At 37.2% G+C, this 18,961-nt stretch overlaps 1 protein-coding gene across 3 annotated transcripts in view; it reads right to left on the minus strand.

Annotated features, from left to right (window-relative positions):
- SYNPO2 (synaptopodin 2) overlaps positions 1-18,961 on the minus strand; it is a 174,562-nt gene that overhangs the window by 36,124 nt on the left and 119,477 nt on the right. For all 3 annotated transcript variants that reach the window (XM_050792331.1, XM_050792333.1, XM_050792332.1), the window contains exon 2: positions 2,150-2,301. In XM_050792331.1, coding sequence (XP_050648288.1) covers positions 2,150-2,301 — 152 coding nt within the window. The remainder of the gene's footprint in view (positions 1-2,149; positions 2,302-18,961) is intronic.

The following is an 18,961-nucleotide window of genomic DNA, read 5'->3' on the forward strand; positions in this document are numbered from 1 at the left end:
TTTTTGTATTCGTATTTTTTTTTTAATTTTAGAAGCAGCATAATTATCTTTGCCCCTTTCCTCCTTCCTTAAAAGATAGTTATGACTAATGCAGGGAACATCAGTTGAAGGGCATGAGCTTGTACTTGTATTCTACTCAAAGGAATTTACCTTAGAATTTATGTGGTAGTGCAATTTCAGACCAATGCTCAAAATACTTACTCCTAACTTTGCTTTCAACTGCATTTGGCAAAAGAAAACTAAGCCAAATACAAACAAACTAACAGTTAAACAAAATGCACCTTTCTCTATATGCAAGTAATTGGAAAAGCTTCCTGGTAATACAGTATTTATACAACATTATAATAGAGTATTTAAAAAGCATGATGTTAGCCAATTAGATCATTATTATATAGAAAATGTTCAATACACTGTTAAACTGAATTTGAGGGTACCAAAAGGTCAGAGAGTTTTAATTTAGGAAGACCTTGGGATGGAAATAGATTAAATCACTTTGAATTATGTTAGCAATCAATTGTGAAGCTGAGAAGAGAATAGTTTCAATTCATGCCAGCCTTGTAGACTGGAATACAGACAAATGGCCAGATAAATATTAACATTTATCAGCAGCTGAAGTAAAATATATAGACATGAGTAAATAACATAAAAGCATGAGAGAGTAAAGCTTTATGCCTTAAAACAATCATTTCCCATCAGTCTACATACGTACTCATCAAGTCCACAATTTATGTGTCATAATTATAGAATTTTAAAAATCTTATTTGAATAACATTTAAGATAATAGAGACGGAATGCTAAAGGAGTTATTTTAAAAGAGTCTTACCTAGCTATCTCTGGGCAATAGTTCAGGAAAAGTAAAAACACTTGTCCTCCACTGATAGATGATAGTGATATGAGTGAGAGAAATATTTATTGCAGGAAACAATATTCAGATATTTAAAATAGTGGTAGTGGTGGTGATAATAATAATTGCTTTTGACTTCATTTTCAATTGCGATTCCACTTTGAATCCTACCAACTAGTTACTTATTTTGTAAATTTTTTATTTTATAAATTTAATTGTGTATTAGCAAATTACATATTTTATAAACTTATTTTCTCTTCGTAATATGAAGGAAGGATTCTCAGGCCTTAAACACTGGGTTTGATGGGTAAATATTTAGATTATAAGAATAATACTAGATTTCCATTGTTGTCTCAAGATTTTGGCCATAGTGAGTTCATTTTTATCCCAGAAGAGAATCATACTGAATGATCAGCAGAGGGGGAACTGTATGTAGTGCTTCTGCAGAGTTGAGGAAAAACCTGGAGGACTTTGAGGTTCATCTTGAGATGTCCTCTGACATCTTCCTAAAAGCTGCTCTCCAGGAAGTCAAAGCTTTCCTTTCTGGATTCATTATAATGCAATAGTCAGGGCTTCTGTTGCAAAATCAGTATGGACTGTACTGTGATTTGTACACCATAAAAATGGCAATGCTGTAGTTTTTTTTGTTATTGTCCTCATTGTTTTCTTTTGTTTTTATATTTGAAGGTTTCTTTTATATTGTTATACAACTACGTGGGGATAGTGGTATTTGAAGAGATTGAATTCCCAAATGACTTGTGTTGGTAGTGCAAAAACCTTGTTCTAATCATTTGCTTTTGTCCATCCCCAAATATTGGTTTTACTGGAGAAATCTGGCTGCTTGTAAGTTTTTGTTGTCGTTTCTCTTTTCTGTTTCTTAGTCATCCTCTTTTAACGAAAAATTGTACAGTTTAACGGTCTAATATCTAAACATTTTAAATTCATCTGTCCATCTGATAATTACAATTGAGTGATTCTGATCCATCACAAAATCTTGATCTATCAAAGAAATATTAAGTTATGCTCAATATACTGAGCTTTCTAAGGAAGGAGGCTAAAATACCTAAGATTTTCAACAAAGTGCTTTAAACAAGGATTTTCAACTTAATTCTCAATTAACCAGAAAGTTTGGTTGAATAGAATTGACTATTTTTCAAACACAGTTGTGTTTCTGTTTAACTGTACTAACCTTGTACAAAGCACCCCTAATTTCTCCATAAATGACAAATTATATATGTAGTAAAAGCTATAATTATTCCCATGTAGCTTCAAGAGAAAATACATATTCCAGCAAATCCATTGTACCTTTTGATGAGCATTTGGAGAGAGTCTGTTATGCTTTCCATGAGCTTGATGACTTCAGGGTAGGTGAGATCTGCACAAGGGTTGCCATTGATGGAAACCACTTCATCTCCCTCACAGAGCCCAGACCCGGAGGCTTTGCTCTGATTTCGAATCTGAGTGGAGTAGAAAAGGAGACAAAGCAGAATGATATAATTTATAAAAAGCAAGCCACCATCTCTGAGAAACAAGTCTGTCAATTGTAACACCAGCCCTGATTTTTAATTCACTGTTAACCTGTAAGACCATTTGAACACTTCTTACCACACTATGAACACACACACAGACACACACTTTATCATGTATTAACATTTACCATAATATCAACATTTAATTCATAGCATTGTAAGCAAACAGGAAAAAAGAAAGTAAATCAATGTAAAGGAACCAGACAGAATAAAAGAAATAAAAAACAGAGCAGAATGACAAAAGATGTTCAACACTTACATTGATGACATTAAAAATAATTATTCAGGTCAGGCATGGTGGCTCACGCCTGTAATCCCAGCACTTTGGGAAGCCAAGGCGGGTGGATCACGATGGCAGGAGTTTGAGACCAGCCTGGCCAACATGGTGAAACCCCATCTCTACTAAAAAGTACAAAAATTAGCTGGGCATGGTGGCATGCACCTGTAGTCCCAGCTACTCAGGAGGCTGAGGCAGGAGAATTGCATGAACCCGGGAGGTGGAGCTTGCAGTGAGTCAAGATTGCACCGTTGCACTCTAACCTGGGCAACAAAGCAAGACTCCATCTCAAAAATAAAATAAAATAAAATAAAATAAAATAAAATAATTCAGACCAGGCACAGTGGCTGACACCTATAATCCCAGCACTTTGGGAGGCTGAGGCAGGTGGATCTCTTGAGTTCAGCAGTTTGAGACCAGTCTGTTCAACATGGCAAGACCCTGTCCCTACAAAAAAAAAAAAAATTACAAATAATGCAAAAATTAGCCCAGCTTAGTGGTGCATGCCTGTGATCCTAGCCACACAGGAGGCTGAAGTGGGAGGACTGTTCGAGCCAGGAGGTGGAGGTTGCAGTGAGCCCAGATCACGCCACTGCACTCCAGTCTGGAGGACAGAGCAAGACCCTGTCTTAAAACATAATTTTTCACTCCAGTGAGAAAGTGATCTCCTGCATTAAAATAAATTTTAAAATCCTTCCCATTGCCAAGGTGAATGAAATGCCATGACTATAAGAAGGAGGTATAAGACAGGGCAACTTGTTTGAGGAGAGAGCTGTACAGCTAAATGGACTGATAAAAACCATCCCAGTATAGATGGTGGGGCACCAGGGAGCCTGGATATTAGGGAGTATGTCAAAGAGAGAAATGCTTCATTGAAATCAGCTACTCCAGGCATGGTACTAAGCAAACTTTAGCAAAAAAAGAAAAAAAGGAATAAAAAAGAGATTACTTTGCAGAAAGTAAAAGCAGCAGCCCTGCCATAAGCATTGTGTCATATTCTACTGGAATATTCTTATTCCAGTAAGAGATCAAAGACCAAGGAAAATGAGAGGTCAGGTCTATGCTCTCCTTGGTGGACCTGCTGGGCCATGGCTTGGTAATGGCTCTGTTCTTCAGTCTAGAGAGTCACAGCTCCTGTCAGCCTGCCCCTCTATCATTGCCTTAACTCTTGTTAGGTTCCAACAACACACATTATCTCCTTGTACCTTTGTGCCTACAGGTGATAATAGCTTCCTGCTCTCAATCTCTGGGTTTCTGGGTGCTTCATTATCATTTGTTGGTTCCCTTAAGACTACTTTTAGTCTCTGCATTACATTATCTTGAATTCTTCCTTGAGCATGCCATCTATTTCCTGCTGGAGCCCTAAGTGATACTAACGTGCTTAGATTTCATTTTATGAGTGCAATTGTTCTCAATGAACCATGTATGATGACCATACAGTCTCAAATTTAAGAATAAGATACTTTTCCAGATTTTTTCTACCAAGTATTATTCCTTTTTATTAAAATAAAGCTTCTGAGCCTAGAGAGGTGAAAACCAGGTAGGCGGCACTTCTTGAAGAATGTTTTCATGGCTAGACTTATTTCTGACTGGGCACAAAATGTATTTCAATTTATCTCTAAAAGTTGTCCACTAATTCCTGCTAAAGTCTTAAATGATAATTCATATATTAACTCATATAGGTTTAACGTTTACATCTACAAGTTCATTTTAAATGACACTCTCGAAAGCAAAATATTACCTTTAAGAGCCAAAGCAATGGCATTATTGAAATTTGAAGTGATTCAATTAGTTTTGTTCTTGGAGAGCCCATCCTTCTATTGTCATAAATTATAATCTATAGAAAGCCTTCCCCATTTCTGACAAATCAATATCATTACCTCTTGCAGAAGAATATACTAATTTATTGGAAAATATAATTTATTTTTGGAATATACTAATTTATTGGAATATACTAATTTATTGGAAAATATTAATTTATTGGAAAATATTAAATGAACTCAATATTCCAAGACTACAAGAAAGTCACAAAAGCAATGAGAAAGAAGATTTCACCGAATTTTGAAAATATCCATTTAGCTGTTAAATATATTTGTTTTGTTTTGTCTTGCATGAAATATTTAAAATGAAAGATCACAAGAAAATTTTTAATAAGTAAAGGATACAACAATATCTAACAATGAACATCTGTGTCAGGGTTAGAATTATTCACATTTCAGTTACTGAAATTTATTTATTAAAAAAATTAGGTAAATAATAGGGCATATTTTTGAGGCATAAAATCATTCATTAAATGGAGTCAGATATACCAGGATTCGAACAGAAAATTCACCCTTTGGAGGACCAAGGAGGTTTTATGTTGATAAAACAGAGGTGTCATTATACTCTGTACACCCCAAGATCCAATCTTAGGTAGAAGTTCTCTTTTTCAGCCATGAGTCGTCTGAGTTTTAAACTGGGATTGCGGAAGAAGATGAAAAATTGATTCTTTAAAAATAAATAATCTCCCAACTTAACAGAGCTGCCTGTTATCCAAACATGTGTTGCTTGATAGGAAAAGCGCAGTTCATCATCCTGCTTGTCAAGTTGGAGCTTTTAATGGTATCTAAATAAGCCAGTGCATCATGGTAAGAGTCATTAGCATTCCTTCAGAGAAAACATTTTGAGGTCAACATTCACAATCAACTGCTGTGATTGCGTTTCACTGACCTTTCACATTGATCTGAACAACAAGGAATCTTTTTCCCTCAAGAACGTTGTTACATATGATGAGAACTTTTCTTGTCACTTAATTTTTTCTGAAGGACTACTCTTTTTCCATTTTTTATGGAACTATTCAACCAAATAAATATGGTATGACAGGGTCTTATAGTATCAAGAAGGCTAAATACGTATTAGTGTACCTAAGATCCTTACCTTCTATTGTGCATAATTATGTATTTTTATAATTGTATAATTGTGCATGTTTATGTGAATAAAGATTCTAACACTTGGAAACGTTCTTATTTATGAAAATGAAAGACACTGTGCATCACAAAACTAGATTTAGACACACAAATTATTAGTACTGATGATACCAATTATCTATCAGTGAACTTATCAACCAGTCTCCTTAAGCCATTAGTCTTGGATTCATAAAATACATGTAGTAGTGGGAAAGGGTACCAACTCTGAGGGAACAAGACATGGGTTTCAACTGTGTTGCGCCTATGCTTACTACCTGTCTGAACTTAGGTGAGTTACGCCACCACCCTGAGCTTTAGTTTTCTAAAGTGTAAAATGGTGCTAATAAATTTTATCAGTCTAGATGTTTAATTAGGATTAGAAATAATGTGTGTAAAGTTCCATGATGTACCTACAGCTCAAAGAGGTGCTCAAGAAGGGATTGGTGAATTCAGATGTGTTGGCTTACTACACACACACAGTTATATGTAAACTATTTTTAAAAATTAAAAAATAGACAATATTATGACTCAATGTGTTACCAATTCAAAATTGAGTATAATTATCTTTCCTAAACTGTGATTTGATACAAAATACCTGTGTGAGCACATGATGGAATTCCTTTCCCTTGAAAACATTCCTTTAGAGACCTCATTCCACACATAATATATTAGACCCTGAGTGAGTTCTTATCCCGAAAATATTGGATTCTTTTTCAGTGTCTCCCAATTTAATCAGATCACATAACTAAGTGATATTGGTAATGTCAGTAGTTACCAAATGCAATACTGTGTTTCATTGCTTACCACCTTTTTGTTTTGTTTTGTTAATTTTTATTTTAGGTTTAGGGATACATGTGAAGGTTTGTTACAGAGGTAAACACCTGTCATGGGGGGTTGTTGTGCATATTATTTCATCACCCAGGAACTAAGCCCAGTACCCAAAAGTTATCTTTTCTGCTCTTCTCCCTCCTGCCAGCCTCCCCCATCAAGTAAACCCCTGTGCCTGTTGTTTCCTTCTTTGTGTTCATAAGTTCTTATCATTTAGCTCCCACTTATAAGTGAGAATATGCAGCTTACCACCTTTAAAAACTTTTTATTTAAAATTATGGATACATAATTGTTATACATATTTATAGGGTATATGTGATATTTTGATACAAGCTAATGATCAAACCAGGGTAATTAGGGGGTCCATCACCTCAAATATTTATCATTTCTTTGTGCTAGGAACATTTCAATTGCACTGTTTTAGTTATCTTGAAGTATACAATAAATTACTGTTAACTATAGTCATCTTATGCCACAAAACACCAGATCCTATTTCTTCTAACTGTATTTTTGTACCCATCAGCTATCTCCAGTTTATCCACCTCTCTTCTCTACTACCCTTCCCAGTCTCTGGTAACCATCATTCTACTCTCTATCTCTTTTATCAAAAAGAGAGCTAATAATGCATGCTGGCAAGGATGTGGAGAAAGGGGAATCCACATACCCTGTTGGTGGGAATACAAATTAGTCCAGTCACTATGGAGAACCACATGGAAGCTCCTCAGAAAATTAAAACTAGAACTAGCCAGCAATCCCATTCCTGGCTGTATATTGAATATAAAGGAAATCAGTATATTAAAGAGATATCTGCACTCCCAAGTTTATTGCAGCACTATTCACAATAGTCAAGATATGGAATCAACCTAAGTGTCCATCAGTGGATGAATGGATAAAGAAAAAGTGGAAATATACACAGTGGAATATTATTCAGTCATAAAAAATGAAATCCTGTCATTTGCAACAACATGGATGGAGCTGGAGGGCATTATCTTAAGGGAAACAAGCCATGTGCAGAAAGACAAATATTGCTCATTCTCACTCACTTGTGGAGATTTCCATTTCTTGATCCATGCCAGGAAAGATTTATTTTACCAACACCAAGTGAAATTGGAAAGTTACGACTTCTCTGGGAAACTTAACGACATTATTTACATTTCATAGACTAAATCTGAGAAGACTTTTGGCTATGCTAATTTAGCTTTATGAATAAATAATTCCTTGCAAATAAAAAAGAAACCTCATTTTTCTCTTCTGTTGTTCTCTCTTCATTTCCAGGTTTTCCAAGACTGACTAGAAAGCAGGTATCAGATTTGATTTCTCATCGACCTAGTACATAAATTATTTTGCGTTGTGTATATGGCCTGTCAATCATGCCAGCTTGCTGTCAGGAGAACTAAATTTTATCTCAGGAGCTGCATTTTCATGTATAATTCATTGACAAGTCCTGTTGGAAAATGTCAGAGTAAGTGATAGAAACAAGACAATCTCTTCCTTAAATCCACTATTATAATCTATTGAAATCGATGGAAAAAGAGAAAATTAGCATAAATTTGCCTATCACATGTGGGGCTATTCTCAATCCACATGATGAAGTCTCAGGGACCTGGCAATAACTAAGAGAGGATGAAAAAGATGATCGTGATCTCAGGCAACAACTAAAGTTTCAGAGATTTTTTTTTTTTTTTTTTGGACAGAAAATGTAATATACATGTTCTAGTAGCTCTTTCGGAAGCTCCTGCCTTTCCTCAATTTTCCACTTCAGGCATTTTGCAAAACTGCCTCATACCTGTAAAACAAGGTTTAGTAAGCATTCCCTTACCCCAGCTGGCTCTTAAACCAAAGCCTTAGGTAGGTCTGTATTCTTTGACTAATACCAGAGGAATGATCAGAGGAGGCAGAGCAAGATGATAGCAGCTAAGGTCTTAGAAATCAGTTCATAATTCCACCTTCAGACGGCTTGCTATCCAGATCCTAAACACCAACCTCAGCCCTTGGGATTCACTTCTACACATCATGTGTCTAAATAATGAAAATAAAGTTAAAACTGTATATTCAAATCAGGTGACAGGTGTAAATTCAAATAGACACTACAATTCAAATCTACGCTCAGTACCTCAGTTCAAGCTCATAACCTGCTCTCATTTTGGGTTTTGTTTTGAAGATCATGACCTTTCCTCCTCTTGTCACCAAGATATGTCCAGACAAAAACGTTTTCTTTTGGATGATTGTCTTACCCTCAGAGACCAAGTCACCATAAAAGTAAAAAGTATTCATGGTAGCAACCTTGGAAAGCTTCCTGGAGTAATAACTATCTTTGACAGGAATGAGAGCCCTAATTTGTGGGGCTGCATACTTAAGAATCTTCATACCAAAGTGATTCCACAGGCAGAAACGATGCTGCAATATAACTGCTATGAGCTGTTATAAAGCAGCCATCATGATGCTAGAAAACTAAGTACAAATATGGAATGGTATTCTCTGCTTTTCTTTCTTTCCTAAGAATGTAAACATCCTAGCTCTTTCAGGCAAACACTGGTAGATCAGAGCCTAGCAGGACATGTGCCTGTCTACTTTTTGTTGGATAAATCATGAAAGATTGCACAGAGGTCTCTGAACTACAGTCAGATTATTTTTATAAACATTTGTACAGAATATGAAAAAATACTTTTTAAAGAACTCATAATAAAAGCACATGTAAAATTTAAAAGACTCTATGTAAATACTCTTTTTAATAAGAATTACTAAGAAAAGAGAGCAGAACTAGAACTCACTATTTGGGTTTCCTAAATTTTAGTTGATTTTTTTTTTTTTTTTTTTTTTTTTTTTTTTTGGAGATGGAGTCTTGCTCTTATCGTGCAGGCTGGAGTGCAATGGCACGATCTCTGCTCACTGTAACCTCCGCCTCCTGGGTTCAAGCAATTCTCCTGCCTCAGCCTCCTGAGCAGCTGGGAGACTCCCGCCACCATGCACAGCTAATTTTTGTATTTTTAGTAGTGACGGGATTTCGCCATGTTGGCCAAGCTGGTCTCAAACTCTTGACTTCGTGATCCACCCACATCAGCCTCCCAGAGTGCTGGAATTACAGGTGTGAGCCACCGTGTCTGGCCTCAGTTCATATTTATTAACCGGACATACAACTTTTAACTGAGAAATTAACATGCTAATAAGAATTAGTTAGCTAAAGAACTTACAAGTAAGCTCCCTACAGTCTTTTGAATGGTCAAAATACAGTTGAAAATAAAGTTCACTAAAACTTCTGGACATTACTGAAAGTGTATGGATCCTATCCTCAGTCTATTTCATCGATTTTATACAATTCTATTTACCATCGTTATTTGGTTTTGAAGTGGGGAGAAAATCATGTATCTTGTATAAAGGAAAATGGCAAAGTTAATACAAACGCCAAAGTTAGGGAGTAAAAGCCAAATTTAAAAACACACGAAAATCTTAACAATAACAAAAAGGCTCAGGAGATTGGGCCACTCACTGAAGGTGTAAAAAACTCTCATATGCTCAATAGGACTTAATGCCTCTGCTCTATTCGAGTAAGAGAATGGGCATTAATAATAATGATCCCAAGACATTTAAAATGTTTTTATCATTTTTAGCAGACTGATTAGATGCAGAAAAACACGTGATACCTTTAGGAAAGAGTACATCCCAAATAGTTAAAAGAGTTTCTGATATCTGAAGGTATAATTGAACCTGAGGCATTTCTGCATTAATAAAGTGAAGGAAATGGATTAGAATCCATAATGTAAGGTCCCAGATACCTTGCTTGTATTGCTATTTTTTCTGAAACTGTTTAGTTTCAGAGATAAACGTATCATGTACTCAACAAATATACCTGTCTGGAGCTCCCTGTTTTTCTATAGCTCTAGACATACGAAGTTTTCCTGTATTTGTCTCAACTAGATGAATCAGTTTATTCTTCTGGTTTTCTCATAAATAATACTACAAATAAAAAAGACATATGTAAAATGAAAAATTTTTCTCCAAATGACAGGAGTAGAGACTTTTAAAAATGTATAAGTTCTATTATTTTGCTGAGGACTTGCAGTTATTAGTAAACTAGAGATCTTGTCTTAATTCTGTCACTAACTCATGTGATTTTGAGCAAAGCATTTAAGTTATTAGGGAATCATTTTCAACATTTGGAGAATGAAGGAATTCCCTCCATATTCCTAATTCTATACTTTGTCAAACTATAATACATATAAGATGTATTAGGGTGCTTCCATTTTGGAAAGAATCACATCAAATTGTCATTGAAGTTTTAATTTAAAAAGTATCAACTGTACAAATTTATAAATATTTTTCATAGTTTTAATTCAAGAAAACTAAGTTGACTGCACTGAACATTTACTGTAGTAGGGTACTGGGGGAAAAGACAGGGCCAATAATGTCTTCACATGACTGATATAATATCTACCTCCCTAGCCACAGCACATACTGAGAGGTTTGATTGACAAAAAAACTGGCTGGTGCTGGAGCCAGGGGGATTTAATCACATCAGAAAGACTGCCCTTTCAGGGAAGAACTGGTTTAAATGATCACTTTCAAAGCCTTAACTGGAATTTCATTTAGGCCATCATCGGTGTTTAAGAGTATGTGATCTACAGAAGCAGTTCTTAAATATTTTGGTCTTAGGAAAAATTTAGACTCCTAAAAATAATTAAGAATTGCAAAGATACTCTGTTTTGAGTTCTCTCTATTGGTATTTACCATATTAGATATCAAAAACGAGAAATTGTAAATTTTTATTAAATTAGAACAACAACAAACCCACTGCATGCTAACATAAGTCCTTTTTTATGAAAAATAAACCATATTGTATAAAACAGGTATTGTAGTGAGAATAGTGGTATCATTTCCCACTTCTGTAAATCTATTTATTTATCTATCTATTTTTGAGATGGAGTCTCACTCTGTTGCCCAGGCTGGAGGGCAGTGGCACGATCTAGGCTCACTGCAACCTCCGCCTCCCAGCTTCAAGCAATTCTCCTGCCTCAGCCTCTCGAGTAGCTGGGATTCCAGGCATGCGCTGCCACGCCCCGCTAATTTTTGCATTTTTAGTAGAGACAAGGTTTCACTATGTTGGCCAGGCTGGTCTTGAATTCCTGACCTCAAGTGATCCACCCGCCTTGGTCTCCCAAAGTGCTGGGATTACAGGAGTGAGCCACCGTGCCTGGTCTGTAAATCTCTTTAATGTCTGAGCTCAATAGAAGACAGCTGGATTCTCAGATGTGCTTCTGCATTCAATCTGTTGTGATGTGTTGATTGAAATGCATGAAGAAAATTGAGCCTCACACAGTTATATAGTTGGAAAAGGAGGAGTACATTAATAGTCTTATAGGGTAATTTTGGATATTCTTCTTTGATATCACATTGAACTCAACAAGCAGTAGTTTCTAAAGTTGCAGTGCAGAATCTGAAACCATAGGAATAAATTTTTCATACTCTGTTAATTAAAAAAATCTATTGGTCCATTGTGCATTTTTAATGTATCTTTTATGCATGCGTGACTTTGTTACATTTGGATTGATCATTTGGAGAATATCAATTCATTGAGTTATGCACATCTTTCAAATGCTGACACATTTCCTTGTACGACATCAAACAATCATTCTCAATATTGCCAATGATCTCATCAGAGAAGTCTTTAAGTATTGGGATGCTATCAAATTCACAGTGGCAGATGACAGTTTCTTAAAATTTTAACTTTCCTTTGAAAGTTCAAATATTGTCAGTCAGTTTTCTTAAATGGGCAGGATGACTTTGCTTATTTTCTAGAAAATATCTGCTGAATATCAAAGTCTGAATAACCATATTTTGTCTGTCATTCTTTAAAATAAAAATGATGTCCCATAAATTTAAAAAAGGGCTAGTATGGCTTGCGATTCAAACAATTTCCTACAAATTCTCCCTTGAGGTAAACATTGCATTTCAGTGTCCAGCCAAAGTGCTTTATATGTACTTTTCATTTTGTCACACAGAATATTAAAAAGATGTGCACTCAAGATTTAATAAAAATCAAACTTTAATTGCTTCATCAGGATATCCTTAGGTGTGCACCCAATACAGGAGCACCCAGATTCATAAAGCAAGTCCTTAGAGACCTACAAAGAGTCTCTACAAAGACTCCCACACAATAATAATGGGAGACTTTAACACCCCACTATCAACATTAGACAGATCAACGAGACAGAAAGTTAACAAGGATATCCAGGAATTGAACTCAGCTCTGCACCAAGCAGACCTAATAGACATCTACAGAACTCTCCACCCCAAATCAACAGAATATACATTCTTCTCAGCACCACACCACACTTTTTCCAAAATTGACCACATAGTTGGAAGTAAAGCACTCCTCAGCAAATGCAAAAGAACAGCAATTTTAACCAACTGTCTCTCAGACCACAGTGCAATCAAATTAGAACTCAGGATTAAGAAACTCACTCAAAACCGCTCAACTACATGGAAACTGAACAACTGGCTCCTGAATGACTACTGGGTACATAACGAAGTGAAGGCAGAAATAAAGATGTTCTTTGAAACCTACGAGAACAAAGACACAACCTACCAGAGTCTCTGGGACACGTTTAAAGTAGTATGTAGAGGGAAATTTATAGTACTAAATGCCCACAGGAGAAAGCAGGAAAGATCTAAAATTGACACCCTAACACCACAATTAAAAGAACTAGAGAAGCAAGAGCAAACACATTCAAAAGCTAGCAGAAGGCAAGAAATAACTAAGATCAGAGCAGAACTGAAGGAGATAGAGATGCAAAAAAACCCTTCAAAAAATCAATGAAGCTGGGAGCTGGTTTTTTTTAAAAGATCAACAAAATTGATAGACCACTAGCAAGACTAATAAAGAAGAAAAGAGAGAAGAATCAAATAAATGCAATAAAAAATGATAAAGGGGATATCACCACCGATCCCACAGAAATACAAACTACCATCACAGAATACTATAAACACCTCTACACAAATAAACTAGAATATCCAGAAGAAATGGATAAATTCCTCGACACATACACCCTCCCAAGAATAATCCAGGAAGCAGCTGAATCTCTGAATAGACCAATAACAGACTCTGAAATTGAGGCAATAATTAATAGCCTACCAACCAAAAAAAAAGTCCAGGACCAGACGGATTCACAGCCGAATTCTACCAGAGGTACGAGGAGGAGCTGGGACCATTCCTTCTGAAACTATTCCAATCAATAGGAAACGAGGGAATCCTCTCTAACTCATTTTATGAGGCCAGCATCATCCTGATACCAAAGCCTGGCAGAGACACAACAAAAAAAGGAACTTTAGACCAATATCCCTGATGAACATCGATGCAAAAATCCTCAATAAAATACTGGCAAACCGAATCCAGCAGCACATCAAAAAGTTTATCCACCACAATCAAGTGGACTTCATCCCTGGGATGCAAGGCTGGTTCAACATACGCAAATCAATAAACGCAATCCAGCATATAAACAGAACCAATGACAAAAACCACATGATTATCTCAATGGATGCAGAAAAGGCCTCTGACAAAATTCAACAGCCCTTCATGCTAAAAACTCTCAATAAATTCAGTATTGACGGGATGCATCTCAAAATAGTATGAGCTATTTATGACAAACCCACAGCCAATATCATATTGAATGGGCAAAAACTGGAAGCATTCCGTTTGAAAACTGGCACAAGACAGGGATGCCCTCTCTCACCACTCGTATTCAACATAGTGTTGGAAGTTCTGGCCACGGCAATCAGGCAGGAGAAAGAAATAAAAGGTATTCAATTAGGAAAAGAGGAAGTCAAATTGTCCCTGTTTGCAGATGACATGATTGTATATCTAGAAAACCCCATCGTCTCAGCCCAAAATCTCCTTAAGCTGATAAGCAACTTCAGCAAAGTCTCAGGATACAAAATCAATGTGCAAAAATCACAAGCATTCTTATACACAAATAACAGACAAACAGAGAGCCAAATCATTAGTGAACTCCCATTCACAATTGCTTCAAATAGAGTAAAATACCTAGGAATCCAACTTAAAAGGGTTGTGAAGGACCTCTTTAAGGAGAACTACAAACCACTGCTCAATGAAATAAAAGAGGATACAAACAAATGGAAGAACATTCCATGCTCATGGATAGGAAGAATCAATATCGTGAAAATGGCCATACTGCCCAAGGTAATTTATAGATTCAATGCCATCCCCATTAAGCTACCAATGACTTTCTTCACAGAATTGGAAAAAACTACTTTAAACTTCATATGGAACCAAAAAAGAGCCCGCATTGCCAAGTCAATCCTAAGCGAAAAGAACAAAGCTAGAGGCATCACGCTACCTGACTTCAAACTATACTACAAGGCTACATTAACCAAAACAGCATGGTCCTGGTACCAAAACAGAGATATAGACCAATGGAACAGAACAGAGCCTTCAGAAATAATGCCAGACATCTACAACTCTCTGATCTTTGACAAACCTGACAAAAAAATGAAATGGGGAAAGGATTCCCTATTTAACAAATGGTGCTGGGAAAACTGGCCAAATGTAGAAAGCTGAAACTGGATCCCTTCCTTACACCTTATACAAAAATTAATTCAAGATGGATTAAAGACTTAAATGTTAGACCTAAAACCATAAAAACCCTAGAAGAAAAGATAGGCAATACCATTCAGGACATAGGCATGGGCAGGGACTTCATGTCTAAAACACCAAAAGCCATGGCAACAAAAGCCAAAATTGACAAATTGTATCTAATTAAATTAAAGAGCTTCTGCACGGCAAAAGAAACTACCATCAGAGTGAACAGGCAACCTAGAGAATGGGAGAAAATTTTTGCAATCTACTCATCTGACAAAGGGCTAATATCTAGAATCTACAAAGAACTCAAACAAATTTACAAGAAAAAAACAAACAACCCCATTAACAGTGGGCGAAGGATATGAACAGACATTTCTCAAAAGAAGACATTTATGCAGCCAACAGACACATGAAAAAATGCTCATCATCACTCGCCATCAGAGAAATGCAAATCAAAACCACAATGAGATACCATCTCACACCAGTTAGAATGGTAATCATTAAAAAGTCAGGAAACAACAGGTGCTGGAGAGGATGTGGAGAAATAGGAACACTTTTACACTGTTGGTGGGACTGTAAACTAGTTCAACCATTGTGGAAGACAGTGTGGCGATTCCTCAAGGATCTAGAACTAGAAATACCATTTGACCCAGCCATCCCATTACTGGGAATATACCCAAAGGATTATAAATCATGCTGCTATAAAGACACATGCACATGTATGTTTATTGTGACACTACGCACAATAGCAAAGACTTGGAACCAACCCAAATGTCCAACAATGATAGACTGGATTAAGAAAATGTGGCACATATACACCATGGAATACTATGCAGCCATAAAAAAGGATGAGTTTATGTCCTTTGCAGGGATATGGATGAAGCTGGAAACCATCATTCTTAGCAAACTATCACAAGGACAAAAAACCAAACAGTGCATGTTCTCAGTCATAGGTGGGAATTGAACAATGAGATCACTTGGACACAGGAAGGGGAACATCACACACTGGGGCCTTTTGTGGGGTGGGGGGAGGGGGGAGGGATAGCATTAGGAGATATACCTAATGTAAATGACGAGTTAATATGTGCAGCACACCAACATGGCACATGTATACATATGTAACAAACCTGCACATTGTGCACATATACCCTAGAACTTGAAGTATAATTAATATATATATATATAAAAGAGGATATCCTTATGTGAAACTGGCATCATGTTTTTTAAGCCAAATGTATGAGAGTGAGGAACACAAAGGCCTCTGGTACATTTATGTGTCACTGTCTTGAATGCTAAGGGCTAAGGTGCAAGTGGTTTCAGGCCTATTGTTTTTGTACCATCCATGCAAATGTCAACATGGTGAAAAGGACAAATAACACCTTAGTATTATTACGAAAATTATTTTGGCCTGAAAGTATCTCAGAGACCACCAGAGGTCTGCAGATGACACTTTGAGAATAACTGGTCTAAAGGGACAGGAATTCCATGTGTAAGCATTTTTGAGTATCTGAGTTGGACAGGAGGAAGTTCCACTGAAGGCAATGCAAGAGTAAGTAGAAGTAAGGTCTGATCTAGGGAAGATAGGCTGACAGAAACCAGAAAACGCTGCCTTTTAAGAACCATGTGCTGCTATTCACAATGGTAAAGACTTGGAACCAACCCAAATGCCCATCGGTGATAGACTGGTAAAGAAAATGTGACACATATACCCCATAGAATACTGTGCAGCCCTAAAAAAGAAAGAGTTAATGTCCTTTGAAGGGACGTGGATGAAGCTGGAAACCATCATTGTCAGCAAACTAATACAGGAACAGAAAACCAAAATCACATGTTCTCACTCATAAGTGGGAGTTGAACAATGAGAACACATGGACACAGGAGGGGAAACATCACACACTGGAACCTGTCAGGGTCAAGTGGGCAAGGGGAGGGAGAGCATGAGGACAAATACCTAATCCATGCAGGGCTTACAGCCTAGATGACAGGTTGATAAGTGCGGCAAACCACCATGACACATGTATAGCTATGTAACAAACCTGCACGTTCTGCACATGTATCCCAGAACTTAAAGTAAAATTCAAAAAAAAAGGAACCATGTGCTAAAAGAGCAAGACTAAAACCAACAACCAATTCAGGCTAAAGATCACTCTGGCGATGCTGGCAGGAGGAATGGAGAGGCAAACAGTTTCAGCCCAGTTCTATAGATTCAGTCTATAGAGAGGTGGCTGGGCATGGTGGTTCATGCCTGTAATCCCAGAACTTTGGGAGACTGAGGCAGGCAGATCACTTGAGGTCAGGAGTTCAAGACCAACCTGGCCAACATGGTGAAACCACATCTCGACTGAAAATACAAAATTAGCCAGGCGTGGTGGCAGGTACTCGGAGCTGTAATCTCAGCTACTCGGGAGGCTAATGCAGGAGAATTACTTGAACCCGGGACGTGGAGGTTGCAGTGAGCCAAGATGGCACCACTACACTCCTACCTGGGTGACAGAGTAAGACTCCATCTCAAAAAAAAAAAAAAAAAAAAAAAAAAGTCTATAGAAAGGAGAGGAAGGGGAGAAGAAAATCTTTGCCAAGCTACTATATCAAGGTTACTTTGGAAATAGCTCCCATTTAGCTTCCAAACTATTGGCTGGTTGAAATTCCTTGAGAGCTAAGATTGCAACACAAAGATCTTTGTATCTGCCACAACCTGACATGTGTCTTGCACATAGTAGACTGCAATAAATATGTGCTGAATAAATGACAATATGGGAAGATTGAATTTTACCCAAAAGTCTGTCTCCACTTTTCTTAATGCCCAGGTCAACAGGCACTCCTAAACCTATTACTTTCTATTTATTCTTTTTTCATAGTCTCTTTAGGGTATGAGATTATTACAAAAGTATTGTAATACATAGGGAATTCCCAGTGCATTTGTGCAAAAGATTTGCTCCTATTGAATGTTGGACATCAGAGATACCTGAGTCTTCCCCAGCAAAGGCAACGGTCCCACCATCACTCAATAAGCAACTCCACAGCTGTACCTGCCAATCACTGTATTTCGCCATCATTATTCTGGCCCCATGAGAGAGGTAAGGTCACAAGGCAATCAGTAAAACTTAAAAACGATCACTGTGTCAGCTTGGTTGCAATTTATGGAGATAAATGTATGCATCGAAGCAGAGTGAGGCGCTGGAGCAAAGGCACTACCCCAGGTGCTGCCGCACCTCCTGTGCACTCTGCTGGACCTCCTGTGCACTCTGCTGGACCTCCTGTGCACTCTGCTGGTCTTGGCAGGTCCATGTGAGCTGAACTGGGCTGTGGTAGTGATTTCCAAATCCTCTACTTCAAGAAGGGAAACCAGGGTCATGCCAAGTGCCCTTGGTGTCCACGTAAGTGTTCTGTTAATGCATTTTAAAACCAGTCATGCTCCCTGCTGCGATTGACTAATAGTTCTCCTATTTATTTCAGATTGAGGAGAGCCTACATGAATGTTACCATCTTGCCAAAAAGATCCTGGGCCAGAGCTAGCTAAGGAGAGCCTTGCAGAGGCAGGCAAGAACCCTCAGCTACTCTCTCTCTTTACTCAGCCAGGGGTCTGTGTTGAACTTATGTAAGGAAATGGAGTTGTAGCTTAAAACTTTGCTTATGTTACCTCATTTGGTTAATTAGTTTATTGTACTATATATTAGCTGATTGTCTTTAATGTGACAAACGGTGTTATGGGCTCCGAACTGAAATAACGAATAATGCCCTTGAGAGTCTTATATTCTAAAATGTGTAAAAGAGTAGATAACTACAACTCAACATGATAATTTATATGATCAAAGTGAACACAGTATACAATGGAAGTGCACAGCACATAGCACATAGCAGGCAAGGCTTCTCAAAGAAGACGGTTTCTCCTTGACATGGTTTGGCTCTGTGTCCCCACCCAAATTTCATCTTGAATTGTACTCC

The sequence above is a fragment of the Macaca thibetana genome, chromosome 5 (assembly GCF_024542745.1).
Source record: "Macaca thibetana thibetana isolate TM-01 chromosome 5, ASM2454274v1, whole genome shotgun sequence".
NCBI classification, from domain to species: Eukaryota; Metazoa; Chordata; class Mammalia; order Primates; family Cercopithecidae; genus Macaca; species Macaca thibetana.